The sequence below is a fragment of the Balaenoptera ricei genome, chromosome 11, assembly GCF_028023285.1.
Source record: "Balaenoptera ricei isolate mBalRic1 chromosome 11, mBalRic1.hap2, whole genome shotgun sequence".
In the NCBI taxonomy this organism is placed as follows: domain Eukaryota; kingdom Metazoa; phylum Chordata; class Mammalia; order Artiodactyla; family Balaenopteridae; genus Balaenoptera; species Balaenoptera ricei.
In genome coordinates, this window is record NC_082649.1 from 67398682 (window position 1) to 67423250 (window position 24569).

General features: G+C 58.2%; 2 protein-coding genes across 6 annotated transcripts in view; both read right to left on the minus strand.

The window, feature by feature from the left end:
- Nucleotides 1–14025, minus strand: part of COL7A1 (collagen type VII alpha 1 chain) — a 34718-nt gene extending 20693 nt beyond the window's left edge. The window contains exons 1-39 of one of the 4 annotated variants that reach the window (XM_059939559.1): nucleotides 13998–14017; nucleotides 12741–12801; nucleotides 12067–12342; nucleotides 11817–11888; nucleotides 11318–11467; nucleotides 10937–11022; nucleotides 10286–10466; nucleotides 9478–9637; nucleotides 9299–9392; nucleotides 9048–9206; nucleotides 8719–8882; nucleotides 8512–8641; nucleotides 8293–8409; nucleotides 8044–8190; nucleotides 7842–7958; nucleotides 7617–7766; nucleotides 7406–7534; nucleotides 6257–6400; nucleotides 6043–6168; nucleotides 5798–5941; nucleotides 5072–5191; nucleotides 4773–4916; nucleotides 4290–4415; nucleotides 4043–4189; nucleotides 3655–3780; nucleotides 3157–3303; nucleotides 2795–2929; nucleotides 2563–2709; nucleotides 2345–2481; nucleotides 1941–2067; nucleotides 1709–1855; nucleotides 1449–1621; nucleotides 1316–1351; nucleotides 1205–1231; nucleotides 1065–1109; nucleotides 929–991; nucleotides 411–482; nucleotides 280–315; nucleotides 100–135 (exon numbers count right to left, since the gene is read on the minus strand). In XM_059939559.1, coding sequence (XP_059795542.1) covers nucleotides 100–135; nucleotides 280–315; nucleotides 411–482; nucleotides 929–991; nucleotides 1065–1109; nucleotides 1205–1231; nucleotides 1316–1351; nucleotides 1449–1621; nucleotides 1709–1855; nucleotides 1941–2067; nucleotides 2345–2481; nucleotides 2563–2709; nucleotides 2795–2929; nucleotides 3157–3303; nucleotides 3655–3780; nucleotides 4043–4189; nucleotides 4290–4415; nucleotides 4773–4916; nucleotides 5072–5191; nucleotides 5798–5941; nucleotides 6043–6168; nucleotides 6257–6400; nucleotides 7406–7534; nucleotides 7617–7766; nucleotides 7842–7958; nucleotides 8044–8190; nucleotides 8293–8409; nucleotides 8512–8641; nucleotides 8719–8882; nucleotides 9048–9206; nucleotides 9299–9392; nucleotides 9478–9637; nucleotides 10286–10466; nucleotides 10937–11021 — 4038 coding nt within the window. In that variant the 5' untranslated portion in view covers nucleotide 11022; nucleotides 11318–11467; nucleotides 11817–11888; ... (1 more) ...; nucleotides 12741–12801; nucleotides 13998–14017. Of the gene's footprint in view, nucleotides 1–99; nucleotides 136–279; nucleotides 316–410; nucleotides 483–928; nucleotides 992–1064; nucleotides 1110–1204; nucleotides 1232–1315; nucleotides 1352–1448; nucleotides 1622–1708; nucleotides 1856–1940; nucleotides 2068–2344; nucleotides 2482–2562; nucleotides 2710–2794; nucleotides 2930–3156; nucleotides 3304–3654; nucleotides 3781–4042; nucleotides 4190–4289; nucleotides 4416–4772; nucleotides 4917–5071; nucleotides 5192–5797; nucleotides 5942–6042; nucleotides 6169–6256; nucleotides 6401–7405; nucleotides 7535–7616; nucleotides 7767–7841; nucleotides 7959–8043; nucleotides 8191–8292; nucleotides 8410–8511; nucleotides 8642–8718; nucleotides 8883–9047; nucleotides 9207–9298; nucleotides 9393–9477; nucleotides 9638–10285; nucleotides 10467–10936; nucleotides 11023–11317; nucleotides 11468–11816; nucleotides 11889–12066; nucleotides 12343–12740; nucleotides 12802–13997 lie in introns of all 4 variants that reach the window. The other 3 variants (XM_059939561.1, XM_059939562.1, XM_059939560.1) reach the window with 3 other exon arrangements.
- A 1224-nt stretch (nucleotides 14026–15249) lies between these two features.
- Nucleotides 15250–24237, minus strand: LOC132374978 (cytochrome b-c1 complex subunit 1, mitochondrial). 2 transcript variants are annotated; one of them, XM_059939564.1, is made up of 13 exons: nucleotides 24140–24237; nucleotides 23746–23886; nucleotides 22105–22191; nucleotides 20868–20997; nucleotides 20478–20676; nucleotides 19817–19896; nucleotides 17782–17897; nucleotides 17400–17543; nucleotides 17099–17259; nucleotides 16891–16976; nucleotides 16310–16398; nucleotides 15886–15961; nucleotides 15250–15442 (listed from the first exon to the last, which is right to left on the minus strand). In XM_059939564.1, the coding sequence occupies exons 1-13, from the start codon at nucleotides 24206–24208 to the stop codon at nucleotides 15378–15380; spliced, it is 1443 nt and encodes a 480-aa protein (XP_059795547.1). In that variant the 5' UTR covers nucleotides 24209–24237; the 3' UTR covers nucleotides 15250–15377. The 2 variants fall into 2 exon arrangements, with proteins under 2 accessions (XP_059795547.1, XP_059795546.1); XM_059939563.1 differs by having other exon boundaries at nucleotides 23746–23889.
- Nucleotides 24238–24569: the final 332 nt, after the last annotated feature.

Genomic DNA, 24569 nt, shown 5'->3' on the forward strand with positions numbered 1-24569 from the left:
TCATCATGCCTTAGGCCCCACACAGTGTCTGTCCTGGGGCAACCCTGTTCCTCCCTGGGACATCCCGGCTTGGTTCCCTCCCCTCCCTCCTTCACCTACCGGCTCCCCCTTTGGGCCTCGAGGCCCTCGCTCTCCCTGAGGAAAAAACAGAGCAAAGGGTGATGCTTGGTCTCAGCGCATTTCAGGGTGGGCCCCTACAAGCCAACCCCGCTCCACCACCCCAGCTCCCCACCCTGCAGAAAGGGCTCTGGGAAGACACTGGGAGGCAGAGCAACTTACTGGTTCTCCACGAGGACTGGGCCACCCTGGGGAGCCCTGTAAATGGAGGCCAGAGTCAGACCAGTCAGACCACCCCACCCGCTCAAGCAAAGCATCCCACCATGTGAACTGCGAGGGCAAGGCTTGCTCACCTTCGGGCCAGGGGTTCCAGGAGTCCCAGGGCGGCCAGGGCTGCCTGGAGGCCCATCTGCCCCAGGGAAGCCCTAAGGAGGCAAAGAGGTTAGGGCAGGAAGGGACCCTCCCTCAGTGTCCCTGGTTCGCTGGAGGAGCCCCGACTGACTATCCTTCACCTGAAGCTCTCACCCCACAGGCCCCTGAGCGTTGTTGGGGGTACAGCAGTGGGGCAGGGAAGCTGCCCCGCTGAGCTGAATGGAGCCGAACCCCAGGCACAAGGGCAGTGATGAGGCCAGGGCCTTCCCTGCCTCTTGGACTTGGAACTTCCACCCGGGCTCTCCAGGGGATCTCAAAACCCCACTGGTCCCCCCTAATTCAGATCCTTCCCCAAAGTCTCTGCTATGGTTGATAATGTCCACTTAGGCTTCTAGTAATACTCTGTGTTTCTAACTCTGTTTTTTCATTCCCTCTTGTAAAAACCCTGAGGAAGCTTCGAGGATTGTCTTAGGGGAACCTCAATGGTCTCTACACTCACCCTCTCACCCTTTGCAATGGTACTTCCAGGAGGTCCCTGGGGGCCAGGAACACCCATCCTGCCCTGAGAGGAGAGAGCAGGTGAGGAGGCAGTACGCCGGTCAGGGGACAGAGGACAGGTGTGGGGAGGCACTCACCGGGAGGCCGGGGGGGCCAGGAGACCCGGCTTGTCCTTTCAGCCCCTAGGAAGGATGATCGGTGAGCCCTGTGCTGCTGACCTCCCCCTGACCCACTGAGCCCCCCAACCCATTCTCTACCCCCCACCAGAGCCACTCACCATCTCTCCGGGTTCCCCCTTCTGGCCCTGGGGAAAGATGTGTTGGGCGACGGTCAGAGTGGCAAGTTCCAAGAGTGGCCCTCACCCACACTCTCAACCCTGGACACTTACCTTTGGACAATGCACCAAGCAAGGCTCTGGCTGTAGCTGTGGACACAGGGTCTCCTTGAGGTCAGCAGTTCTACCAAGAGCCCCCAGACCCGCTCTTTTTCACCACCTAGTCCCCCAGAGGCCCCTTCCAAACCTGGGTGGTCAAAGCCGTCTGACACAGGGCTGTTGCCAGACTACTGACTGCCTGGTCCAAGCTTGGACCATCATCCACGGTGAAGAAGGTCTGGGCAGAGTCCATGCCCGGCACCAAGCGACGCAGCTGTTCTGGGTCAGCTCCTGCCAGGCCCAGCATCATCACTTTGAGCCCTAAGGAGGGGTCCAGCAGCCTGCATGACGACCCTGCTGGGGCCAACCCTATTCCCAGGCCCCATTCCCACCAGCCCTGCTCCTCACCAGCAGCCTGGGCCTCACGGATAGAGCTGAAGATGTCACCTCTCAAGGGCTCATCCACCAGTAGAACCATCACCCCCGGCACGTGCCGGCGTCGTCCAGGGGCATCTGGTGCCAACAGGTATCTGTGAGCTGTAACCACAGCTGTGCCTGGGAGAGAGGTCATGTCAGAACTCAGGGGCACCAAGCTCCCAATGGGAAAGCCCCAAGAATCCATGTCCACTGTAGTCCTTACCCAGGTTGTTCCCACTTGGGTCCGTGTAGGGGATGTTGCGGATCTTCTGCCGGATGACACCGAGGTCATGGGAGCTGTTCAGCGAGAACAGTGGGGAGGGCCGGTGACTGTAGGACAGGAGGCCAACCTAGGGTGGGGAGACCACAGAGCCTGGGGAGGATGACACAGCAGGGACAGGGGACACAGAGCCTGGTGGAAGACACAGAGCCCAAGGTGTGTAACTAAACCTGAACTATTAGGGGGTCAGTAGTGATGGTAGGATACGGAGCCAACCAGCAAGTGAGGCGATCTGGAGCCTGGGGAAGGGCGGGGAGAAAGCCTGGACCAGTAGTGGGACAGGGAAATGGTGTGGGACCAGGGGTGGGCAGGGACAGGTAGGAGTCTGGCTGCCTCTGGGGCCAAACCTGGACGGCCTGTGGCCCAAGAGGCCCAAGTGCAGACACCAGACGCTCCAGGGCTCGCTTCACAGCCTCTGCGCGATGAGCATTGTCTCGAGTGGTATGCAGCAGGAACACCACGTCCATCAGGCCGTGGGGACACACTGCAGGAAGGGGGCTGAGTTACTGAAGCAGTCGGCCCACCTAGCTACTCTCTTGGGCTCCTCCCACTGGGCCCACCATACCTGGGGTCTGTGTGACAGAGGCCTCAGGACCCTGTACACCCTCCCGGACAGGTGTCAGGGAGAATATGTAGGAGATGCCAGGCTCTAGCCCTGTCACCCGCTGGGAGCTTGAGAGCCCCGGAAGTGTCTGTGAGGCCCCAGGCAATTCTGCAGAGGACAGAGCTCAGTTGAACAGGAGGCCCTCCATGGAGCCCCCACTGCCAGCCCACCCTAACACTGGCCTCCCCGTCACCTTGGCCAGGGCCTCTGAGTGGCTGCCAGGATAGGATGTAGCTGGATACCCCAGACACCGGGGTCCAGGCCAGAGTCACTGAGTCGACTGAGGTGTCTACAACACGCAGTTCAGTGCTTGGGACACGAGGTGACTCTGAAGGAGGAATCAAAGACTAGGGATCCGAGTATGTGTCCCGAGAACCCAGAGGAGAGAGATCTAAGGAGATCCTGGGGCAGATTCATCTTAGTGAAGGAAGTGTCACCGGAGGTCATGCTGGGATCATCCCGGGTCAGGAATGGTAGGGGGGCTACAGGAGGAGTCACTCAGGGTCATGGGGTACAGGAAATCAGGGTGGGTCTTCGGTAGGGGTAAGAGCACACCAGTGTATGCAGTTACTTCTGAGGGGGGCCCTTCTCCAGCTGTCCCCAAGACACTCAGCCATATACGGTAGTGGGTCGCTGGCTCCAGCCCGTCCAGTTCGTAGCTGCTGAGTTCCGGCCCCAGGACCCGGGACTGTTCCTGGCCACCTGGGGCAGGCATGAGAGGGGGGCAGGGGCATGTAGGAGGATACTACAGACCGGCATTAATGGACACACCCACCTCACTGACCCCCTCGTACCTTACTGACAATGACGCTGCCAGTCTCACTGACTGACCCTGCTGATGGGGACCACCCTCCTGACTGATCTCCTCATTCTCGCTGACCCTGCCCGACTGACCCTCATTGATCCCACGCACCTAGGTGACTGATACCAGGTACCTTCAGCGATCCCGCAGACCCCCACTGACAGACCCTGCCCACTCTCATTGATTTCGCCGACCCCACCCCCAGCCCCACCCCATTGGTCCCTAACCTCCCTACCGGGGGCACCTCTCACCATCAGGTCGCCAACGCAGACGGAAGCCTCGTGCCCCGGGCACCGGCTGCCAGCGCAGCCTCAGCGAGTGCTCCCCTCGCTGCACTACGCGAAGTGTCTCCAGGGCTGGTGGAGCCTCCTCAGGCGCTAGAGAGAAAGCACAAGAATCAGGAAGGCTCCGCTCCCCCCACTGATCTCTGTGCCAATCCCAGACCAACCCTGGAACACGCACAGCCCCCAACCGGCCCCACTGCCTATCCCAGGCTACATCCCTCCGCCCCACCGAAGACCCCGCCCCCACAGGTTCACTACCAATCCCTGGCCCCTTTTCCATTCCCGAGCACAAACCCCGCCCCCAAACCGTCCAGGGCACCAATCCAAGGCTCGCGCCAGCCCGAGCTCTGCCTACGCGTGGTGACGACAATGGAGACAGGTGCGCCCTCACGGTCCCCCACAAGTGCAGTCACTCTCACTGAGTAGCTGACTCCGCCTTCGAGGCCCCGTATCTCAGCGGAGTCCGTGTTTGCTGGGAGCATCTCCTGTCTCGTGGGGCCACCTGGCCAGGTGAGCATAGGGCAACGGTCAGGGATAGGGGTGGCTGACCAAAGGGGCCAATCCCAGCCAGGAAGGGCAAGGGCAGGGTCAGGGAACCATACCCTCGCTCCGGCCCCAGGCCAGTCTGTAAGCTGTGGCTCCAGTGACCCCCACCCAGGTGACCCGCAGAACGTCACTGGAAGCATTGAGGATCTGCAGCTTCGAGACACTGCCCACAGGCTGAGGGTCTGGAGGAAGACGCAGGGAAAAGGATCAGGGGCCACTGGATGGCTGGCAGAGAACAGGGTGGCAGAACAGGCATGCTCAATGCAGGGAGGTCTATCTGAAGGTCAGTAGGAGGTTACTGTGGACGGGTCAGTGTAGGCAACTCCTGAGTGGGAGAAGATCAGTGCCTCAGAGCGGGCAGTGTGGAGCAGCCAGGAGGTCACTGTGGGTGGACTCCTAGTCAATGTGGGGTACGTCAGTGTGGGGAGAGAAGTCATGAGAAGAGCTGTGATGGAGCGGGCAGCTGGAGCAGTCAGGAATACGCAGCAGGACAGGGTAGCCAATGAGATGTGGTTGGCAGATGGCCAGGGTCCACTTACCAGTCCTTACAACCACAGAGGCAGGGGTCCCATCCACACCAGCCACACGGGCCCACACATGCACTGTGTACTCGGTATCTGGCTCCAGCCCATCCAGCTCAGCCACTGTGGCCTCCCCAGAAACCAACTGGGATTTCTCTGGGCCTAGGAGTGAGAATGAAGGTAGCTCTAGGACTAGCCAGACGCTGCCCCCCAATGTCCCGCCTGGACCCCGAAGAAACCCCTTCTCCCATTCCACCCAGACCTGCCCCCGACAACCTCCAAAACCTCTGGTCCCTTCCCAAACCCCTGGTGCCCACCGTGGCCTGAGTGCCAGGAGACCCTGTATCCTGTGGCACCAGGAACCCTGTTCCAGGTGATGGTGACAGATGAGCTGCTGACTTGAGTCACACGGACTGTCTTCATTGGGCCCAGTGGGTCTGGTGGGGAGAGGCATTGGGGAGTCTGATGGAAGAGCCAGTGGAGGGTCTGGTGGGGGAGGGTTGGGGGGGGGACATCTAATAGAGGAAGGCAATGGGAATCTAAAGGGAGGCAAGGATTTGATAGTGGATGCAGTGAATGGGTCAGATGGGGAAGGAGTGGGGGTTCTGACAGAGGGGATAGTAGAAATCTGAGGTGGCAGGTGACAGAAATCTGGGAGACCAGAGGGTCTGACAGAGAAGGTAATAGGGTTCCAACGGAGGCACTAGGAGGCAGTGAGGGGGTCTGACAAAGAAGAAAAGTGTAAGTCTAAGAGGATGGTCAAGTCCGGCAGAAAAGGCAATGGGGTCTGAGAGATGAGGTGGTGGAAATCTGAGGGCAAGAAGAGCGGGGTGTTAGGGGACAGGCAGAGGAATCTGAAGAAGGCAGGGGCTTAAAAGGAGGCAAGGGAGACTGAAGGGGGAAGCAGGGCCTCTGAGGGAGGCAGTGGGGATCTAAAGGGGGAGACTGGAGTTCTGTGGAGAAGCAAGGGTCTGAAAGGGAAGGCATGGGGGTCTGAAGGGCCACTGGAGAGAGAGAGCCAAGGCGCTGGGTCAGGCCCTGACCAGTTCGAGCCACGGTGATCGCAGGTGGGCCCTCCTCTCTCCCTCGCAATGCCGACACAGCCACCTGGTAGGAGGTTCCAGGTCTCAGCCCCATGATATCTGTGGCAGTAGACTCTGAGGGCAATGTCTGGCTGGACCCCAGACCTAACGTCAGAGAGAAATGTTGGCATGGCTCCTGCCTGCCCCTTGGTCCCCCATACCCTGATTGTTCCCCTCAGCAACCCTCCCGCACATCCCACACTGACCATTGTCTGTCCTCCAGCTAACCCGAAATCCACTGGCTCCAGGCACAGGTCCCCAGGCCACCCTCACTCGCGTTGCGTCTGACGCCACTATCCGCAGCCCTGGGATGGCAAGTGGGGTTTCTGGCTCTGGGGATTAAAGATAGAGGTCAGGGATCAAAACCAGGACCAGAGTGAGTCAGGCAGCTGTCCCCCACAGCCCTCCTGCAGTGCTCACCCCGGCGGACAGTGAGGACGCTGGCATCACCCTCTCGGGTGCCTACTCGAGCTGACACCCGCACTGTGTAGCTCAGCCCAGCCCGGACGTCATCCAAGTCAAAAGCTGTCTGACTCCTGGGAAGCACCAGGCTCCGCTCGACCCCTATGGGAGAAGGTAGGATAGGCAGGCAGGGGTCAGTGAGAGATGGGAATGTGGGATGAAGGTGCTCAGTGATGGACAGAGATAAAAGATGAAAAGGGTCAGTGGGGGCAGGACAGGAATACAGACTCAGACGTAGAGAATGGACTTAAGGACACGGGGAGGGGGAAGGGTAAGCTGGGACCAAGTGAGAGGGTGGCATGGACATATATACACTACCAAACGTAAAATAGATAGCTAGTGGGAAGCAGCTGTATAGCACAGGGAGATCAGCTCGGTGCTTTGTGACCACCTAGTGGGGTGGGATAGGGAGGATGGGAGGGAGACACAAGAGGGAGGAGATATGGGGATATATGTATATGTATAGCTGATTCACTTTGTTATAAAGCAGAAACTAACACACCATTGTAAAGCAATTAAACCCCAATAAAGATGTTAAAAAAAAAAAAGAAAAGGGTCAGTGAGGGATGGGACATGGGACGGAAAGGTGTGAGAGATCAGGACAAGGGATAAAAGGAGTCAGTGATGGATAGCGACACAGGATAATGGGCCAGTGATAAATGGGGACACATAATGACAGAAGTCAGTGGACAAGGACATAAGATGTACGATGTCAGAAGTCAGCGGACAGTGACATGAGTTGACAGGTCATCGACAGACAGTGAGGTGGAGTCAGTATTGGATGGGGACATGGGAGGACAGTGGTCACAGCTAAGGTTATAGAAGGGCGGGGGTTGAGCTTGTGGTTGTGGAGAAGGGTGAAAGCCATGGCCAGGGAGGTGGGGCAGGGAGTGGAGACAGATCCAGGTGAAAAGACAGGCAGGGGCAGGGCAGGGAGCAGACAGACCCTGTGACAGGGTCTGGTTCAGTGCCATCTTGGGAGGTGGATGGACAAGGAGAGAGGAGGAGGCTGTAGAGACCCCGGAGTGGAGAAAGGCTGGAAAGGCTGGAATGGTTGGAAAGGCTGGAACTTTAGTGTGTGTACGGGTCTGGCTGTGTCCCCCTCACCCTGGATGCTGCGCACGGTGATCCGATACTCGGTGGCGCTGGGAACTGGGCTCCAGGACACTCGCACCCGCTGCCCAGGCAGCTCGGTGGCCTGTAGGTCTGTCACAGGGCCCACGGGCAGCTCTGGCCCTGTTGGACAGCACAGCCTGAGAGGCAGCCTGGAGCCCCTGTACCTTCCCCTCTCACTTGGCCGGGCCCACAGAGCCCTCACCAGGGGGGACCACAGTTGCAGGCGTGGCCACCTCGCGGCCCTCTAGCAGCGTGTAGAGTGTGAGGCGATACTCAGTGCCTGGCTGCAGCCCATCCAACTGGTAGCGGGTCACGTCAGAGGGCAGCACCACCTTCTGTGGCACCTCCAAACCTGCAAGATGACAGGGTCAGGCCAGCTGAGGCCAGGTCCGGACCCAGCCTGCCCACCCCGCCCTCCCGCACGGACCACTCTCACGCCGCCACTCCAGCCGGTAGCCACGGGCCTCAGGCACCAAGTTCCAGGAAAGAAGGATGGATGTGGGGCCCAGGATGATGGGACGCAGGGTCTGCTCAACAGAAGTGTCTGCCCAGGGCACATGGGAGGTCAGTGGCCTCTGTGCCCTGCCGGCCTGCCCACCCAGCCTGAAGAAAGCACCCAGCCCTCTCACCGGTGCGGGCAGTCAGGGAGGTGGCAGGCCCCACGCTCCGGCCAAGCAGGGCGCTCACGGTCACCTCATAGTCTGTGCCAGGCTCCAGGTCACGCAGCAACACTGACCCCTGCCCAGGGCCCAGCTCCTGCTGCTGTGTGGCCCCACCTGCACGGGGGGCACAGAGGGGTCAGTGGGTCTTGCAGACTCAGGACCCTACAGTCCTGTCTGAGGTGCAGGGACTTCCTTCAGCCCACACCTCTCACTCACCACTGAAGACCCGCCATGTCACGCGGTAGCCAGTGGCGCTTGGCACACTCCGCCAGGCCACCAGGAGGCTGTGGGCTGTGGTGTTCTGGATGGTCAGCTCCGGTGCCTCCAGAGCAGCTAGGGGAAGGTCCCACCAGGGATTAGTGAGTCCAGAGTGGGGAGGGGTTACTGGGATGGGTGGTTAGGTGAGCGGGGTCAGAGGTTAGCAGAACTGCTCACTCGTCCGAGCTGTCCCGCTCACGGCCTCCCCGATGCTGTTGGCGTAGAGGGCAACCACAGTCACTTGGTACTCAGTCAGTGGCCGGAGACCCTGCAGCCTCACGCTGGTCTCACCCGCTGGGACGCTCACCTGCCCAGGGTCAGAGGTCACTTCATCTTGGCCAGCTAAGTCCCCAGCCCTCCACCTACCACTGCTGACATCCTTACCTCCCGCCGCTCACTCGACAGTGGCTGTCCCAGCCCCGTCAGGGGGGTGTACTGGACCTTGTAGCCAGTCACAGGGCCACTGGCCGCTGTCCACTGTACTCTCAAGGATTGACTGCCTGGCTCAGACAGCACCAGGTCTCGTGGACCAGAGGTTGAGTCATCGGCTGGGAAAGGGGCAGTCAGGCAACCAGGCAAGAGGATCAGGGGTCAGCACTTATGGTACAGCACTGGGCTCAAGGGCCAGGAGCACATGGGATGGAATCAGCACTCCCAGGTTGGGGTTCGGGTCAGGGTCCAGGTCAGGGCACACAGGGTGGGCAGGAACTCACAGGGCAGGGCCACAGGCACGCCACCTGCAGTTGTGCACACCCTCCGGGAAACAAGAGGCAGGAGCGTCCTCAAGATGTTGAAGTCGTTGACGAAGAAGAAATCGCTGGTCGGCTGCGAGGCAATTCGCTTCAGCTCCTCAGGGTCGGCATTCTTGATCCCTGAGGTGATGCCCAATCAGGGCTCAGCTGCCCACATGCCCTCTGACTCATCCCTGCCCCAGCTGACCTGTCACCCCAGCTTGGTAACTCACCCACAGCAAACAGCTTGACTCCCTGCCCCTTCAGCCTCTGGGCAGCTGTGTCCACCAGGTCCTGGGACTTCCCATCTGTGATGAGGATGCAGACCTGGGGCAGGTGCAGGGTCAAGTCAGGACTGCCTCAGACACTTACTTGGGGTCACCTTGGAAGGCATGGTAGGGTGAGAGATCACCTTGGGAACACCAGGTCGGGCCAGCTGGGGCAGAAAGACACGGTCAGCCACGTGGAGAATTGCAGCTCCTGTGCGCGTGTTGCCTCCCTTGTAGCTGAGCTCTCGGATGGCACGGATCACGTCACCTCCTGAGCCAAGCGCATCCAGGCCAAATTCTGTCCTGTGGGGAGGGGGGTGGCAGCAGGCTAGGAGCAAGGACTTCTTCTGGTCCTGGCCTCTAAGAGGCCTCTAGAATGAGGGTTGTATCAGGCCCCCTTGAGGGTCCACTTGGTTCTGTGATTCCTACCTTCCATCTCTGAAGCTCCCAAGCTAACAAACTCCTTAGGTACCTGTCTGTGTCGTGCCTGTGGCTGGGCCTGGGCAGGCCTGGACCCCTTGGGGCTCCCAGGCTCAGGTACCAGGATGTCTGGTTAATTAAATAATGGTAGGAGGAAGGGCCCAGTTATAAGGAGGTGGACACTGGCCAGACAGGGAGGCCCTCTGCTGAGAGAGGCTGAAGGCATCAGGAGGCCAGAACATGGAGAGTCCAGCAGGCACAGGGCATCTCAAGCCACTGGGTCCCCTTCTAGGCCTCTCCATCTCTAGATCAGAAAACACAGCTCCTGTCTTTGGCAGGGCACTATTCAGGAGGGGTCTCAGATGTCAGGGCTGTACCTAGGAGATCCCTGCTTCTATCTTAAGAAGATGTCCTGGCTGGTGGGAGGGGGGATCCTCTGGGTTCCCTAAAGCCTGACCTAGGGGTTTGGGGGCTCTCTGCTTCTTTCTGGGGGTGGGGTCCTGGTGGGTCCAGCTGTGGGGAGCCACTCACCGTGGGTCATCGCTGTACTGCACGGCAGCGAAGCGCACACCCTGTGCACTGGCTGCCCCGGAGAAGGGCAGCACCAGCCCCTCAAGGAAACCCCTCACTTCGCGGAAGTTGCTTCGGCCAATGGACGAGGAGCCGTCGAGTAGGAACACGATGTCAGCGGCGTAAAGGCGCGTGCAGCTCACTGGGGCGGGGAAGAGCGATCACGATTTCTTCTTGGGGCCCACCCACCCCCTCCCCTCACTGTGGTCCCCTGGGGCTGGGGAGGGGGAGTTGGCCTCATCCATTGTGCAAACCGGCCCAGGCTGGCTTGGGCCTGGGAGCGGTGGAGGCAGCAGAGGTGGGACCTGGAGCGGACTCTCCTGCGGAGGACTAGTGGGGAGGGAGAGTCGCCGGAGCGGGTGTGGATCTGGGACTGAGGTTGGCGTCCGGGGACCAGCGCGGAGTGACATAGGGTAGGGGACCCACGCACAACTGGATGCAGTTTGGGAGACGCAGTGTGGGTCGCGGAGGGTTTGGGGAGTCCAGGGAGAGTTAGGAGAAATGCATGAGGAGTCGAGAAGGGTGGGAAGCGGGATCCAGGATGAAGGTCGAGTGGAGCCGCGGGTGGCAGGGTGCAGTGCCCTGGATGGGGTCCTTCCCTGCCGTACCCACCTCTCTCCCTGTGCTGGGCCCACACTCGGGGCGCCCCTGCCAGGATCCCCGCGCAGAGCGCAGCCACCAGGAGCCGCAGCCTCATCCTGGGTGAGGGAAACGGTCAGCCAGGACCCCGCCTCTGTCCCTCGGCCTTGGCGGGTCCGAGCCCAGCGCTCTCCCACCCCCAGTCCCGGTCTTGCCTGCCGGTCCGCCGGCTCCGGTCGCCAGCTGCTGCCGCAGTCCCGCCGCCACGGCAGAGAAAAGTCCCTGATCCCGGGGGCGGAGCAGCAGGCGGGGACCCAGGCGGCCCGCCCCCACCCATCGTCCCAGAAGTCGCCGCCCCTGCCAACCCTCCCCTGGACAGATGATCTGACTCCACTTAAGTGTAAAGACCCCCACCTCCCGTGGCTTCTGAGATTTCCCCAGGAGGTTCTCTACAGGTAGATGTTGAGGGATCCCTCTCCAACCCCATCTAGGGTCAGAGATCTTGGCTGCTTTAGGTCAAACAGACTAGAAGTGATTGCTGGAGACCAGACTTCAGACAGGTTCCTGGGGATGAAAGACGCAGCAGGATGTTGGTGGGGTAGAAGATGCAGCTGGAGATGACTCACCACCCCCCTTCCCCCACCCCACCCCCACCCACGACAGGGCTACCCAGACAAGCCCTCAGGCCATGAGTTCCACTGGCCTCTCCTGTGATTCAGCCATCCCTCTGTCTGTTGGGTCTCCTGTGTCCCACCCCAATCCCCTCAACGGGCAGAGCAGCCCCCAGCAAATGAGGGGTTCTAGGCTCATGCCAGGGAAAGCAAGGCACCACTGGGCTGCATCCAAGTAATGCCTACCCCCACTTTGGAAGGGGAAGCCAGGAGGAGAAAATCTGTATTGTACTTATGCATACTTGTCCATTCCGGTGTCCTGGACCCCCTACTGTGCCCTGAACCAGCCCCAGGCATTTGCCATCCAGCTGTGCCTGCAGGGAGGGGTTATCCATGTGTGGAGGGTGGACCACCCACAGTGACAGCTCATCTCTCAGGAATCCACCCCCCCCACCGCCTGTGCCCCCACTGGTGCGCCTGTCCTGCTCCAGCCAGGCCCCCCTACCCACACATTCTCATTTTGGCCCCTCAGAGTCCCCTCCTCCAACCTACTCTTCTGCATTGGGTCTTCGTTGCTGCACGCGGGCTTTTCTTTAGTTGCGGTGAGCGGGGGCTACTCTTCGCTGCAGTGTGTAGGCTTCGCATTGCGGTGGCTTCTCTTGTTGCAGAGCTCGGGCTCTAGGTGCGCGGCTTCAGTAGTTGTGGCACACGGGCTCAGTAGTTGTGGCTCGCGGGCTCTAGAGCGCAGGCTCAGTGGTCGTGGCACACGGGCTTAGTTGCTCCGTGGCATGTGGGATCTTCCCGGACCAGGGCTCGAACCCGTATCCCCTGCATCAGCAGGCGGATTCTTAACCACTGCGCCACCAGGGAAGTCCCCAACTTACTCTTCTTGAAGACCCCCTTCCACCCATCATCTCTGCCAGGCCCAGAGGTCACCCTGGGCTCCTCCCTCCCTTCCTCACTGCCCTCAATGTCCACCTGTGGTGTCCACCTTCATAACTACCCTTTCCTCACTCCTCTTCCCTTAACCAGGCTGAGTTCCCGCCCGTCTCCCTCAGCTGGCTTCTGTGATTATGGACAGTCCCCTCAACACACCTGCAGGCCAGGGACACTCTTTGTAATATACGTATGTGTTCATTATAGGGGTTGATACCGAGGCAGAGAGATACTCCCAAGAGCAGGTCCCCTGTTACTTTTTTAAGCCTGGAGAATACTTCTACACTCACCACTGCCATAGGGCCCCTTCCAACGTGCCTGGCCCGCCAGCCTCTCCTGGGGCTCCACAGGCTAATGGGGGACAGAAGGGGGACAGCACTTCTGTTGAACTTGTCTGCCTTGACCTCCTCTAGGGCCTGAGGTCTCTGATATGGCCAGAGCTGGGGGCAGTGAGGACCATCCACACTGCCTGTTTTCCTATTGTCCAGAAGGCTTGAGCTACAGGGACAGCCCCAAATTATCATGAGGTACAGCACTGTGACCCATAGGGCCCAGAACCTTTTCCCTAGGTCAAGGTCTCTTCAGCCATGTCCCAGGACCCCCCAACCCTTTGAAATCTGTCCTACAGGTGAGGGCTGCAGAGAACCAGTCGTGCTCTCATTACAGAGGCAGCCCCTGCCCGCAAGACCCTCACCTCTTCTTGTACAGCAAGGGTGGGTGAGAGCAGGGCAGAGCTGGCACATACAGTGTAGACATACATACACATTTGGGTCTAGCCTTTAGGGGAGACCAGAGGCTCAGCTGAGAGGGTGTTCAGGCAAACCTCATCAGAACCATGAGGGGTCCCCCAAAAGAAATGGCTGCCTGCTGTGAGGGGGGTCACTCAAAGCATGCTAGGAGAGGCTGTTGGAGGCAGAAGCAAGGTTGAGGATGAGCACAGGTCTGGCGCTCGGGGGAGGCTCATGAGCAGGGGTGTGGCCTCCTGGCAGGCACAGCCTAGGGCCCAACCCCAGAAACCAGCTCCCTCCATAAACACACTGGGGCCCTAGAGTTTTCTTTCTCCCTCCCACACTCCCCTGGACATTTCCTCCTCTGGCTTCGGTCACCACCTCTGCTGGATGGCACCATGTCTCCAACTGGGGCCTCTTTTGGGGATTCCAGCCCCACACATCCCACTGTCTTGAACACCTCCAAATTTCTCAGAACCGTGGCCAAAGCTGGGCAGGTCATCCTCCTCCGACCTGCCCCTCCCCTGTGGTACCCCAGCCCTGCTGGGGATGCTGTCCTGCTTGTGTCCCCCAAAGCCCACTCCAGCTCTTACTATTGCTGTGGTATCTGCTCTGCCACAGCGCTGCTCACCGGGACCACATAGAAACCCACCCTGAGTCCCCAGGCTAACTCTCAGCTGACCAAGTCACTTCTCTTCCCATTAACTTCCAATACACCTCCCCCAACATGCCTCCAAAGTAAAGATCAAATTCCCTGGCTAGGCATGCAAGGTCCGTTAGGACCAGATCACCCGCTCGAGCACTCTGTGTCCAGCATACCTGTAGCCTTTGAGAGTCAGGCCTGGGCTTAGCAGAGAAATCAAGCCCCATCCTCCAGGAGCTCAAACTTGGGACAACACGCTTGGCACCTGCTGTTCCCCAGCCTGGATATGCTGTGTCTATAACCATCCAGGGGAGGGCCTGTCAGGGTTCTACACTGTCCAGCAGCTTCTCTCCAGCTGTTCACAAAGTAGGATGACCTGAGTCCCCCAGCCTTGGGTTCTAGAAAGCACTTGACAGTTATTTCCTAATTGACAACTTGTGGCAACAAACAGGGCTGAAGGGAAAAGCACTGGGGTGGGGTGGTAGCGAACTGAGGGCTGTTTTGGCCACTGCAAGGCTGGGATGCTGGGGCACTTCTGAATAGTCATCTCTCAAGAAACCTTGTCCCAGAGCCCTGTCCACAAGTGCCAGCAGCACCTCCCTCACAGCAAAATTGGGCCCCACACTTCCATTCCCCCACTGGGATCCCAGGGAACCTGACTGTGGAAGGGTTGGGGGGCACAGGAAGAGGGGCCTACCTGCCCACCTGCCTTGGGGACCAGAGCCCAAAGGTGGCAGGGGGACTAGACAGTTGAGAGCTCCACCAGGTCCTCAGGGAGGTGGGGAGGGGACTGCCGGGCCAGCAGCTCAGGACTTGCCTGGGACAGACCGAGTCTAGGGAGGGGGCTCAGGCCCCACTGAGCTCAGGGATATTCTTGGAGCCTGAGTCAGCGGCAAATCAAGGCAAAGGATTCTTGCCTTGCCTGTCCAGGCAACAGTTAGAAACCAAATGGGAACACTATGCCCCAGGCTATCCTCCTCCCAGAATCCAGAGTAAACATATGAAGGAGGCTTCCTCAGGGACATTCCTTGGCCTCTCCTGGTCCGTCTGGGGGACCAGAGTCCAGCGGAGGGTGACTGCACGGGACCCACAGCAAGGGGCTTCCCACCTGAGTCCCCTGAGTTCCCAGGCTGGGACCTCTACCAGGGCAAGTCTGGGGCTGCAGTTCCCATGGCCTCCCACACCTCACTCTTGGGACAGACTGGTCATCGCCCATGCAGCTAAGTGGAAACAGCTGGCCTCAGCTCCCTGCAGGCATCAAAGGCTTCCGGCCTCTGTGCTGCAGCCCCACGCTTGCCCCTGGCTAAGGACACATCAGCATGTGGGAAGGCAGAAGGATCTAGGAGATGCAGAACCGGGAGGAAGTCCCTGCTCCCCAATCCAATGCCCAGTGGACTCCATGCCAATGCCAAGAGAGGGACGAGGCAGTTCTCAACACAGGACTTTATTGGTTGGTGGTTATCTGCAGCACAGGTTTGAAGGACTGAGGTGGTATGCTTGTGGCTGGGGGGACCACAGACCCTGGCCCCGCCCTCTTGCCTGCACAGGCTTCCTGCCTAGAAGCGCAGCCAGAACATGCCGCTACGGATCCGGTTATAATCTGGAAGCTGTTCAATGGGGCCTGTGGGGATAAGGTGGGGCATCAGGGTGAGGTACCTGGCCTGTACAGGGACACCTGGCCCTGCGCCGCACCCCATCCAGAGCTGCCCAGAGCAGCACAAGACAGGCTTGGAGTGGAAAGAGGGAAGAGAACATTCCTCCAGGGGGTGCTGAGCCTGTCCCTTCATGCTCTGGCCTTTGGAGCTCCACCCCACACACGGAGGTGTCCGTTACCCGGCAGGTGTGGGGTACTGATGGAGGCACCTTGGCAGGGAGTCAGGGAGCTGCTAGGACAGGTTTTCTGAGCAGGAACTCCCTGGCAGCCAGGCTATTGAGCAGAGCCTCTTAGGGGCCTCAACGTGCTGCTCCCCGGGAAAGCTGGGGGATGGGGGAGCAGAGGCAGAGGGGAGGCCAAGACAACGGCCTGAGGAGAAGGACAAAGAGCAGACTTTCCAGGCCACTCACCCAATCCAGCCACTGCTGGACACTGGTCATAGAAGTACTTGGAGCAGACCTCACGCACGATACTGGCATCCACCTCCTGCAGGATGAAGCAGAGGGCACACTGAGTGACAGGCACCTGGGGACCACCTCTGCCAGTCAACATTATCCAGCCGCCCAAGATCTTCCACACGTACCACGGAGCTGCCCCTCAACCAAAAGGGGAAATGCAGCAGGGCTCTCCCTGCTGTAGATTTCCACGGGCCCCACCCATCCCTACAGCCATCAGTGCCTCTGCCCTGCCCTCCAATTACACCACCGAGGCAGGTGACGCTGCCTAGGACACCAGGGCTGCCTATAGGAGCAGTCTGCACTGCCTCAACTCTCCACACTCTCTGGGAGTCTGCCAGGCCAAGACTCCAGAACCTCTCCCAGGGGCCCCTGTTACCGCAATCCGGCTTTCCCACTCAGCCAGGGGGATGCGGCGGCCATACGTCAGAAGACTACGTCCAATGTCCTCACACACAGGAGTGGTGCCTGCAAGGGTTGGGGGAAGTTTACAGGTCCACATGGTCCAATCCACGTGGGTCCAAGCCATGCATGCGAGGGTGCCCCCAAGAGGCCCCGGCTGAGAGCACTACCCCCGCCCACCAAGCAGCCCACCTCGCTGCCAGTGAAACGGCAGGGAGTGAGAGTGGGCGCAGCGTCCTCGGCATATGTCCCAGAGAGGTTGCCGAAGTGCTTCATGGTACACACAGAACCTCCAGCGTTCTGGGCTGACCTGGACCCTGGTCTGACCTAGACCACAACCCTCACTTGTACAACCACCTGTCACTGTATCCATGGGCTGTTGATCTAGCCTACCCACACCTGTACCTAAAACCCCAGGCCCCTCTGAGAGGGGTAGTGGTGGGGTATGGTGTGACCTCCAAAGTTTTCATTTCCAATCTTGGTTAGGAACGGTGGCCACACTGGGACTGTCACTGCCAGTATGCACTCTACCCCTTGCCACAGGGCTGCAGGACTCACCATCCAGATGAGACACCAGAGCATTTCTGAGAATGTTTTTGCCCCGGACCACCTCGCTCTCTGTGGCACTGGTGCAAAGGCGCATCCTAGAGCAGGGGTGGGGTGGGATTCATCCTGAGAGACGGTGCTGTCTCTGAGCCTCCCACGGTCCTGCTCAAAGGGCCCTATTCCCTCCCCACCTCCCTGGCAGCACTAGGCCGCCACTCACCACTGGCCCTGTAGGAAGAACATCATGTCGTCGATGCTCATGTGGTCGCAGACAAAGTGTGCGCCCAGTAACCCCGTCTCTGCGTAGCAGATGTTGAAGGTCTGGAAACTCTGGCACAGCTTCTTGGTTGCAGCAACTGCAGCCAGTGGGCTGGACAGGTGCTACCAGGGATGAGGGTGGTCAGCACCCACCCTCCTGTCTGCGGTCCACACCCCAAACCCCACAGTACAAGCGCCCACAGCCCAGCTCCCTCTCTTCCCTGAAGACAAGGTCCCATCCCATGCCCACCCCTGGGACTCACCGTGCCACCACCGTAAGTGCAGTCATAGTGGCCAATGATGGCATTGGCCACCTGGAGGGCCACATTGTCCGGGTTGGCCCAGCCAGGCCCCTCCACTGCAATGGCCACATGGGCCAAAGGCAGGGCATCATCACGGTGGCGGATCTGAAACAGTACATGGCAAAGCTGAGGGACAGCCAGACTTCCCAGGCGACCAGCAAAGGTGCCAAGTGTGGGTGGAGAGTGTGCATCCAAGTGTGAACACGTGTGCCTGTGAGGCAGCAGCCACAGGACACCTGCCCAACTCGAGGCATCTCCGGAGTCATGAAGATAGCCATGCACACGAGGGTGCCCCCAAGAGGTCCCAGCTGAGGGCACTACCCCCGCCCACCAAGCAGCCCACCTCGCTGCCAGTGAAGCGGCAGGGAGTGAGAGTGGGCACAGCGTCTTCAGCGTATGTCCCAGAGAGGCTGCAGAAGTGCTTCTGGGCGAGGTCTAGCAGCTGCCGGTGCTCCACCCCTGCCGAGACAGACGGCAGAGTTACTGGCCAGCCAGGGCCCAAGGCACAGGGTAGGGGAGATCACACACAAGCAGAGGACCCCATGTCCTGCCTTGATGGGAAACACCAAAAGGAAGACGTGACATCAGGACAAGGTGAGGGAAGAGGACCCTTCACAGACACACTCTATCTCATGGGCGGGGCAGGCACCTCAGGGTCAAACAGCTTCCATCACCTCAGCCACAGGGAAGCAGCAGCATGCTGAGCTTCAAAATGGGTTCCCCTGGGCTTCCCTGGTGGCGCAGTGGTTAAGAATCTGCCTGCCAATGCAGGGGACACGGGTTCGAGCCCTGCACCTGGAAGATCCCACATGCCCCAGAGCAACTAAGCCCGTGTGCCACAACTACTCAGCCTGAGCTCTAGAGCCCACGAGCCACAACTACTGAGTCCACGCACCACAACTATTGAAGCCCGCGTGCCTAGAGCCTGTGCTCCGCAACAAGAGAGGCCACCGTGATGAGAAGCCCGCGCCCGGCAACGAAGAGCAGCCCCCGCTGGCTGCAACTAGAGAAAGCCCGCGGGCAGCAACGAAGACCCAACGCAGCCAAAAATAAATAAATCAATCTATTTAAAAAAAAAAAAAAAAAAGGATTCCCATGTGACACATTCCCACCAGCACCAAGGACAAGACTGGTGCTCCCTGGGCATAAGGCCACCTGCCCTGCCTTCTCCCTCTGGCCCTTCCTCAAGCAGATCCTGTGGGGGCTGGCAGGTGAGAGGGCACAAAGAGGTGCTATGCAGGGCTGTGACTAGCTCCGGGGTCCCCTGAGAGCTGGGGACGTTTACCAGTAACGTTACAAACTCACGCCTCAGGACCCCTGCTGGACCTCACCTCTGCAAGAGGAGGCCTTTGCTGCCATAGTGCCTTGACCAGTGGGCGCTGTGGTAGTAAGCAGCCTCCCCCAGGTACAGCCTGCTAGGTGCCTCTGCCTCTTATTCTTTCCTTCCCTGAGCTCAGATCCTGTTGGACTCAAGAAAGTCTGATGTGTCAGTAGCTCAGACTGCTCTTGGTCCCGAGGTTCACTGGCCCCAGGGCCACCAATCATGTTCTTTCTATCAATCTTTCTTGCCCAGTCAGCTGTCACGACCTAAGCTGGGAAAGCACCCTGGGCCTGCTCCCGTCCCCTCCCCTCCACGTCCCCTCCTCTGTCAGGTGTCTACCTACAAAGCCACCCTGAGTCCCCGCACTTCTCTCCCAGCTCCTACCGTCCCCCACCAGGCACCTGCCACAAGCACTCCCTGCGCCTGCCCACTTCCGCTCTGGCCCCTACACGGCAGCAGAGCGAGCCTCAAAACACACACCAGCCCGTGACACTGCTCTTCCCCTCCGCACAGACCTCCCACTCCCGACCGAATTAAGTCCCACCTCTCTTTAAGCCTCTGTTCAAACGACACATGCTTCAAAAGCACCTCCCTACCCTCTAACTCTGAGTCCCCCATTAAAGTCCCCCTACCACTCTATGCCTTCCTTTCAACGCACTTCCCATCTGTCATGCAATGTCTGGTTTGCCCACTGACAAGGCCAAGAGAAACAAGCCTGAGGGCTTGAATCTCCCACCAGCCTACAACCTGGGTCTCCTACGACCAGGTGGGGTTGAGAAAACCCTGAGGCCTGGAGGGGCCAACAGCCCAACTGAGGCCTGTACTAAAGAGGGGTGTAGCATCCCTGGATGGCCAGTTTCAGTGGTGGTGGCAGAGGAGAATCCGACCCCACCTCAAAGAGCATGGAAGAGCGGTCACTCCCCTCAAGGACAGGGTGGGAACAGTGTCCCCAGGAGTGGAAGATCCCTATGGTCAGAACTGGGAGACTTGGCCCTGGTAACCAAGGCCACAGTCCACCCCCCTATTACCACAGGGCTTCAACGAGCCCATCGCTCACCTCCAGCTGCTGCTAAAACCATTCGAGAGGCCTTGTAATGCCGACTGAGGTACTCAGTCAGGTCTGCCCGAGACAGCTTCCTGCAAGACATACAGCCAACTGGTCAACACCGCTCCCCAACCAGAATGATCTGGGTCACACAAAACGGGGCTGAGGAGACAGACCAGGAGACATGGCTTCTCTGGAGAGCAGGACCCCACACACCAATTGGTCCTTGCCCCATTTCTGCCACCCACCACTCTGGGGCCCAGAGGGCAGCCCTCATTGGGCCCCCCTCACATCCCACCTCAGGACAGCCTTGTAGTCCCCTCTGAGGAGGGTGTGAACTGACAGTGGGGGCTCTTGAGGGGCAGCAGCAGAGCTCATCCCACCAGAGGACAAGAAGCCATGTGGAGGAATACCCAGAGCACCCTCCCTCAGGCTGGCAGGACATACATGGAAACGTACCCTACAGCAAAGCCCGAAATTCAAGTGAAAACCACACAAGTGTTAAAAAAGAATCACAGGGACCATGTGGCAACATAGAAAATGTCTCCACTTGTGTGAATTAGGAAAATAAACAGCACAGACAGTAGATCAACTAAAGACAAACTCATGTGGACATGGCCTGGCCATGCCAGAATGAGGGGACGAATTCCACCCCAGACCAGCCAACGCTCACCTGACATTCTCACTGGACCCCTCCACGGCCTGGGCTAGAGGTGTGCCCTGGAATGCCGTGGCATGCAGGTAGTCAAAGACCACGTCCCGCATAGATGCATCGTTCTCCTGCAGCTCCTGCAGGATCACATCACGCTCCTTCTCAACCTGGGAGTCTTCTAGGCTGCAGTTCTGCACAATGTCGGCCAGGAGCTCCACAGCTGGATGCAAGAAGGACAGGTTTGGAGACCAGTAACAGGATAAAACCCCAGGCCTGACACCACTGGTTGCTTTGTTGCAAGGCCATACTCTAAGGGTAACCCCATTCTTCAGCCAGGCCAGGGGCTCCTGAGTGCCTGTCCTCTGCACTCCTGGAGTCCTACCGGTGTCCCGGTCCCATCCTCCAGCGTACCTTTTGGCAGGTCCTTAGACAGTGCCTTGATGTAGTAAGCTGTGTGCTCCCGGGTGCTGTAGGCATTAAGATGGGCCCCCATGCTCTCCACCTCCTTCTCCAAGGCACTGCCAGGCCGATTCTTTGTTCCCTGGAACCACACACCAACAGGACAAATCAGGAGCCCCATGGGAGCCCAGGACCCCCATCCTCATAGGCTAAAGTCCCAGCAGGACCACTGGTCCACAGGTATCTCCCTCAGCAAAGACTCTGGGGTTACACGGCCCAGAGGCTGTGCTCACCAAGTGCTTAGCAAGCCTTAAGCCAATCAACATCACAGCATCGTGGACCAAGAGAATGAAGACATCCAGGGGCCAGGAAAGAAGGGCATGGCCAAAGCAAGTGTTACCTGAAATCCAGAGCTCCCATACCAAGAGGGGGTATAGCATTTGACTGAGAGCTCCCATACCAGCCTGACCTTACCAGCACTCCCTCTCCTCTTATTGACAGTCATGGTCAGGTAAGCTCACACCTGTGCTCAGGTGATGCTACCACTACCCACTCTCCCTCATACCATTTATATGACTCTGTGTGTGTGCTATGGCCTCTGTAGGACTCAACCTTAGTCCAGTGTGTGTGTATGTATGCGTGCACGTGTATGGCAGTGCTGCTGTCCAATGATACACACACGTATCAATGTGTTGAGACTGACACACACAACTGTGATGATGGACCTGGCTAGCTGCCCATTCCTGCTCCACAACACCACCTATCCCGTATCTTCTCCATTTTTTTCATTCATTTAAGAACTCAGTCTCTACTCCATGCGAACACGAGGTGGCTTAGGAGCTGTTCCCATCCTCAAGAAAGCTCCTACTCACTTCTACAAACAAGAGATGCACAGCATTTTACAAAAACTAAATCTGTGGGTTTGTTACAATGCACGTGTACATCCACAATTCTACATCCATGCATGCACACAACAGAGGCCTGGCCTCTGGTGAAGAGCAGGGCTCCTATGGCTCCCTGGGGTTTTTCTGGCTCTGGGGGCCTTGTGCAGGGGTTCACCAGATAGGCGCTCACTCAGAAGAGGCCAAGTCCACATGACTCCTCCCAGAAAAGTCATCCAGAGATCTCTTTCCCCCGCTACCCTGCTAAAACCCATAATTGAGGAGGCTGACTTTTCTGACCTGCATCCTCAGGAGGGACAGCAGGAAGCCCTAAGCCTAGGGCAGATGCAGGACTTTAGGAGCCTCACCTTGAAAGCCAGATGCTCCACAAAGTAGCCTGCCCCGTTGTTCTTCTCAGTCTCATAACGGCTGCCAGCATCAATCCACACCCCCACCTGGACAAGAAACCACAAACAAAGGTAACACACAAACCACCTCAGCCCCCCCTTACACCCCACCCTGCATGACCCAGCACAAGCCCCAGACAGGGGCTCACAGTCCCACGCTGGGGAAGAGCTTCTCAGCAGGACCCCTGTGCTTAGAGGTACAGGGCACCAGCTGAATGACTAGTCACACTGCATCACCTCTCCTCCCTGCTCTATTTCCTGACTGGTTATCGAGACTCGCAGGGAAGCTTCAAACCAGGCATGTTCACCTGTCCCATCACCACAGGAAATTCTTAAATTCAACCTCACTTTTCAGTTGATTTTTTGTTTCTTCTAGGCAAGCAACTAATCATTTGAAAACAACTTCTTTTCTCCTTCCTAAAAATTATACCCTGCCTTTGTTCTGGTGATTGTGTCCTTTCGCCATTAAAGAAGAGACTATTGGCTTAAACACTGAACATTTTATCATCATAAGTAGCCTTCATTCACACTTTAAAAAAAAGTTTTAAACAGAGCTGGACACCTAACACTGCAAAGTGTCTCCTTGGCACCCAACGAGAGAATCTTAAAATTTTCTTAATAGCCTCCTGGTGTGCTGTGAAACACAAACCACACTACTCACCCCCATGGTGACATAGACCTAATCTTTTAATTTACTATTTGTTTCACAGCTGACTTAAAATGTCACATCTACTTTCCTAAGAGATGTTGATATACGTACTATGTGTCATAAATTCTTTACGTGAACATCTATTACACATCTAACATCTTCGAAAGATACGTTTTACAATCCATGGCATCCTTTGATTATAATTGGCAGCATTCTTTTCCTGCCACTAGAGCACAGTGATGTTCCTTACAATCTAGAGCATCTTAGTGTCCACGAAATACAGCATTCTCTACCAAGCTTCAACAGGCCGTGGTTCGGCTTATACAGGTGCCATGTAATAAGGAAATTGCCCATCACCTTTTGCTGTGTTCAGTAACAACTTATATCACAGGACATTATTTGTTCCTGGAAAACTGAAAGAATTTACCAATAAAACCACTTGAAGTTTGGGGTGGGGAGGAGACGGTTCGCTTCTTGAGACTCTTCTCTGTTTATCATAAGGCCAAGATTTCTATCTTTGAGTGAATTTTGAGGAAAATTATCTATTTAACTGGAATTTTCTAGTTGATTTCTTCTGCAATACATTTCCAGTCTAGGCAAGGGATTATGATTTGGGGCCGTGAGGCTGGCAGTCACCTAATGTCTCTGAACCCCATTTTCCTCACTGAAGGATCACTTCTCTCATATGGGCTGCTGAAGAAAAAGCTGACAGAAGACTTGGCCTCCTGATTGGCAAGCATCACACGCTAAGTAAATGTTGGTTAAGGTGAGGATTCCCCCCAAGAAGTCAAGGCGTGGCTAGGGTAGGGATTGGGGTAGGAGGGTCAATCCTGAGGTGGCTGAGTGGAGTCTGATCCAAACCACAGAGCACTTGAGCCCAAGGTCACACCACGACTTGGGAAAAGAGACCATGCCCAATATGGAGGTGCAATCCCGACAGCGGACCCACTCACCGTGCAGGTAGGCTGGGAGGACTGCTCCGAGGCCACTCGCAGCCCGTTGTCCAGCTGGCTGACCTGCGTCTCCGGCACGCTCTGCAGGGCCTGGGCGTAGGTGGCGATGCCCCGCAAGACAGGCGACCTCAGCAGGGCCGGCTGCTGGAAAGGGAAGGCCAGGACTGAGAACTAGATTGGAGGATCGCTCCTTAGCTCTCAGGCCTGCAGTGGGATCCCCGTCCCCGCCCCCAGGCCAGCCGCGAGACTCCCATGCGTGCCCTCGGCCGTGACCTTCCCACGGCCCTGACCCCGCGACCTCCCCATTCTCGACCCGCCGCCGCTAACAGCCCGCTCCCGGTCTGCGTTCCAAAGACCCGTTCCCCATAGCTCTGCGCTCTCGCTGACACCTCACCGAGCGGCAGCTGCGCACCAGCACTCGCGTCCCGGCGCCAGCCGCCCGGCAAACCGCGGAAGCCGCCATCTTCTGGCGCCAGTGGACGCTGAGCCGCGCCACGCATGCGTAGAGTGGACGCAGCAGCGCGCGAGGCGCAGGCGCAGTACCGCAGACTTGGCGCTCGGCTGCTCCCTGGCGGAGGACGCCGCGGATATTCATTCTCTGCTGGTCGTTAGTTCTTGTCTTCGCGTCCCTGGGTACCAGTGCGCATTAATCCATCTGGCTAGTCATCGTCCTGCGCGGGTCTGTTCTGGATCTAGTCCATCTTCCCTCTTCACCCGTGGTAGTGGCGTGGGGGGCAGAGTGCGCGATGTTTCTCGCCAACAGTGGGCGCCTCGACTCCACTGAGTGCTCAGAGCGGCCGGGCGGGCGGGGAGCGCAGCCACAG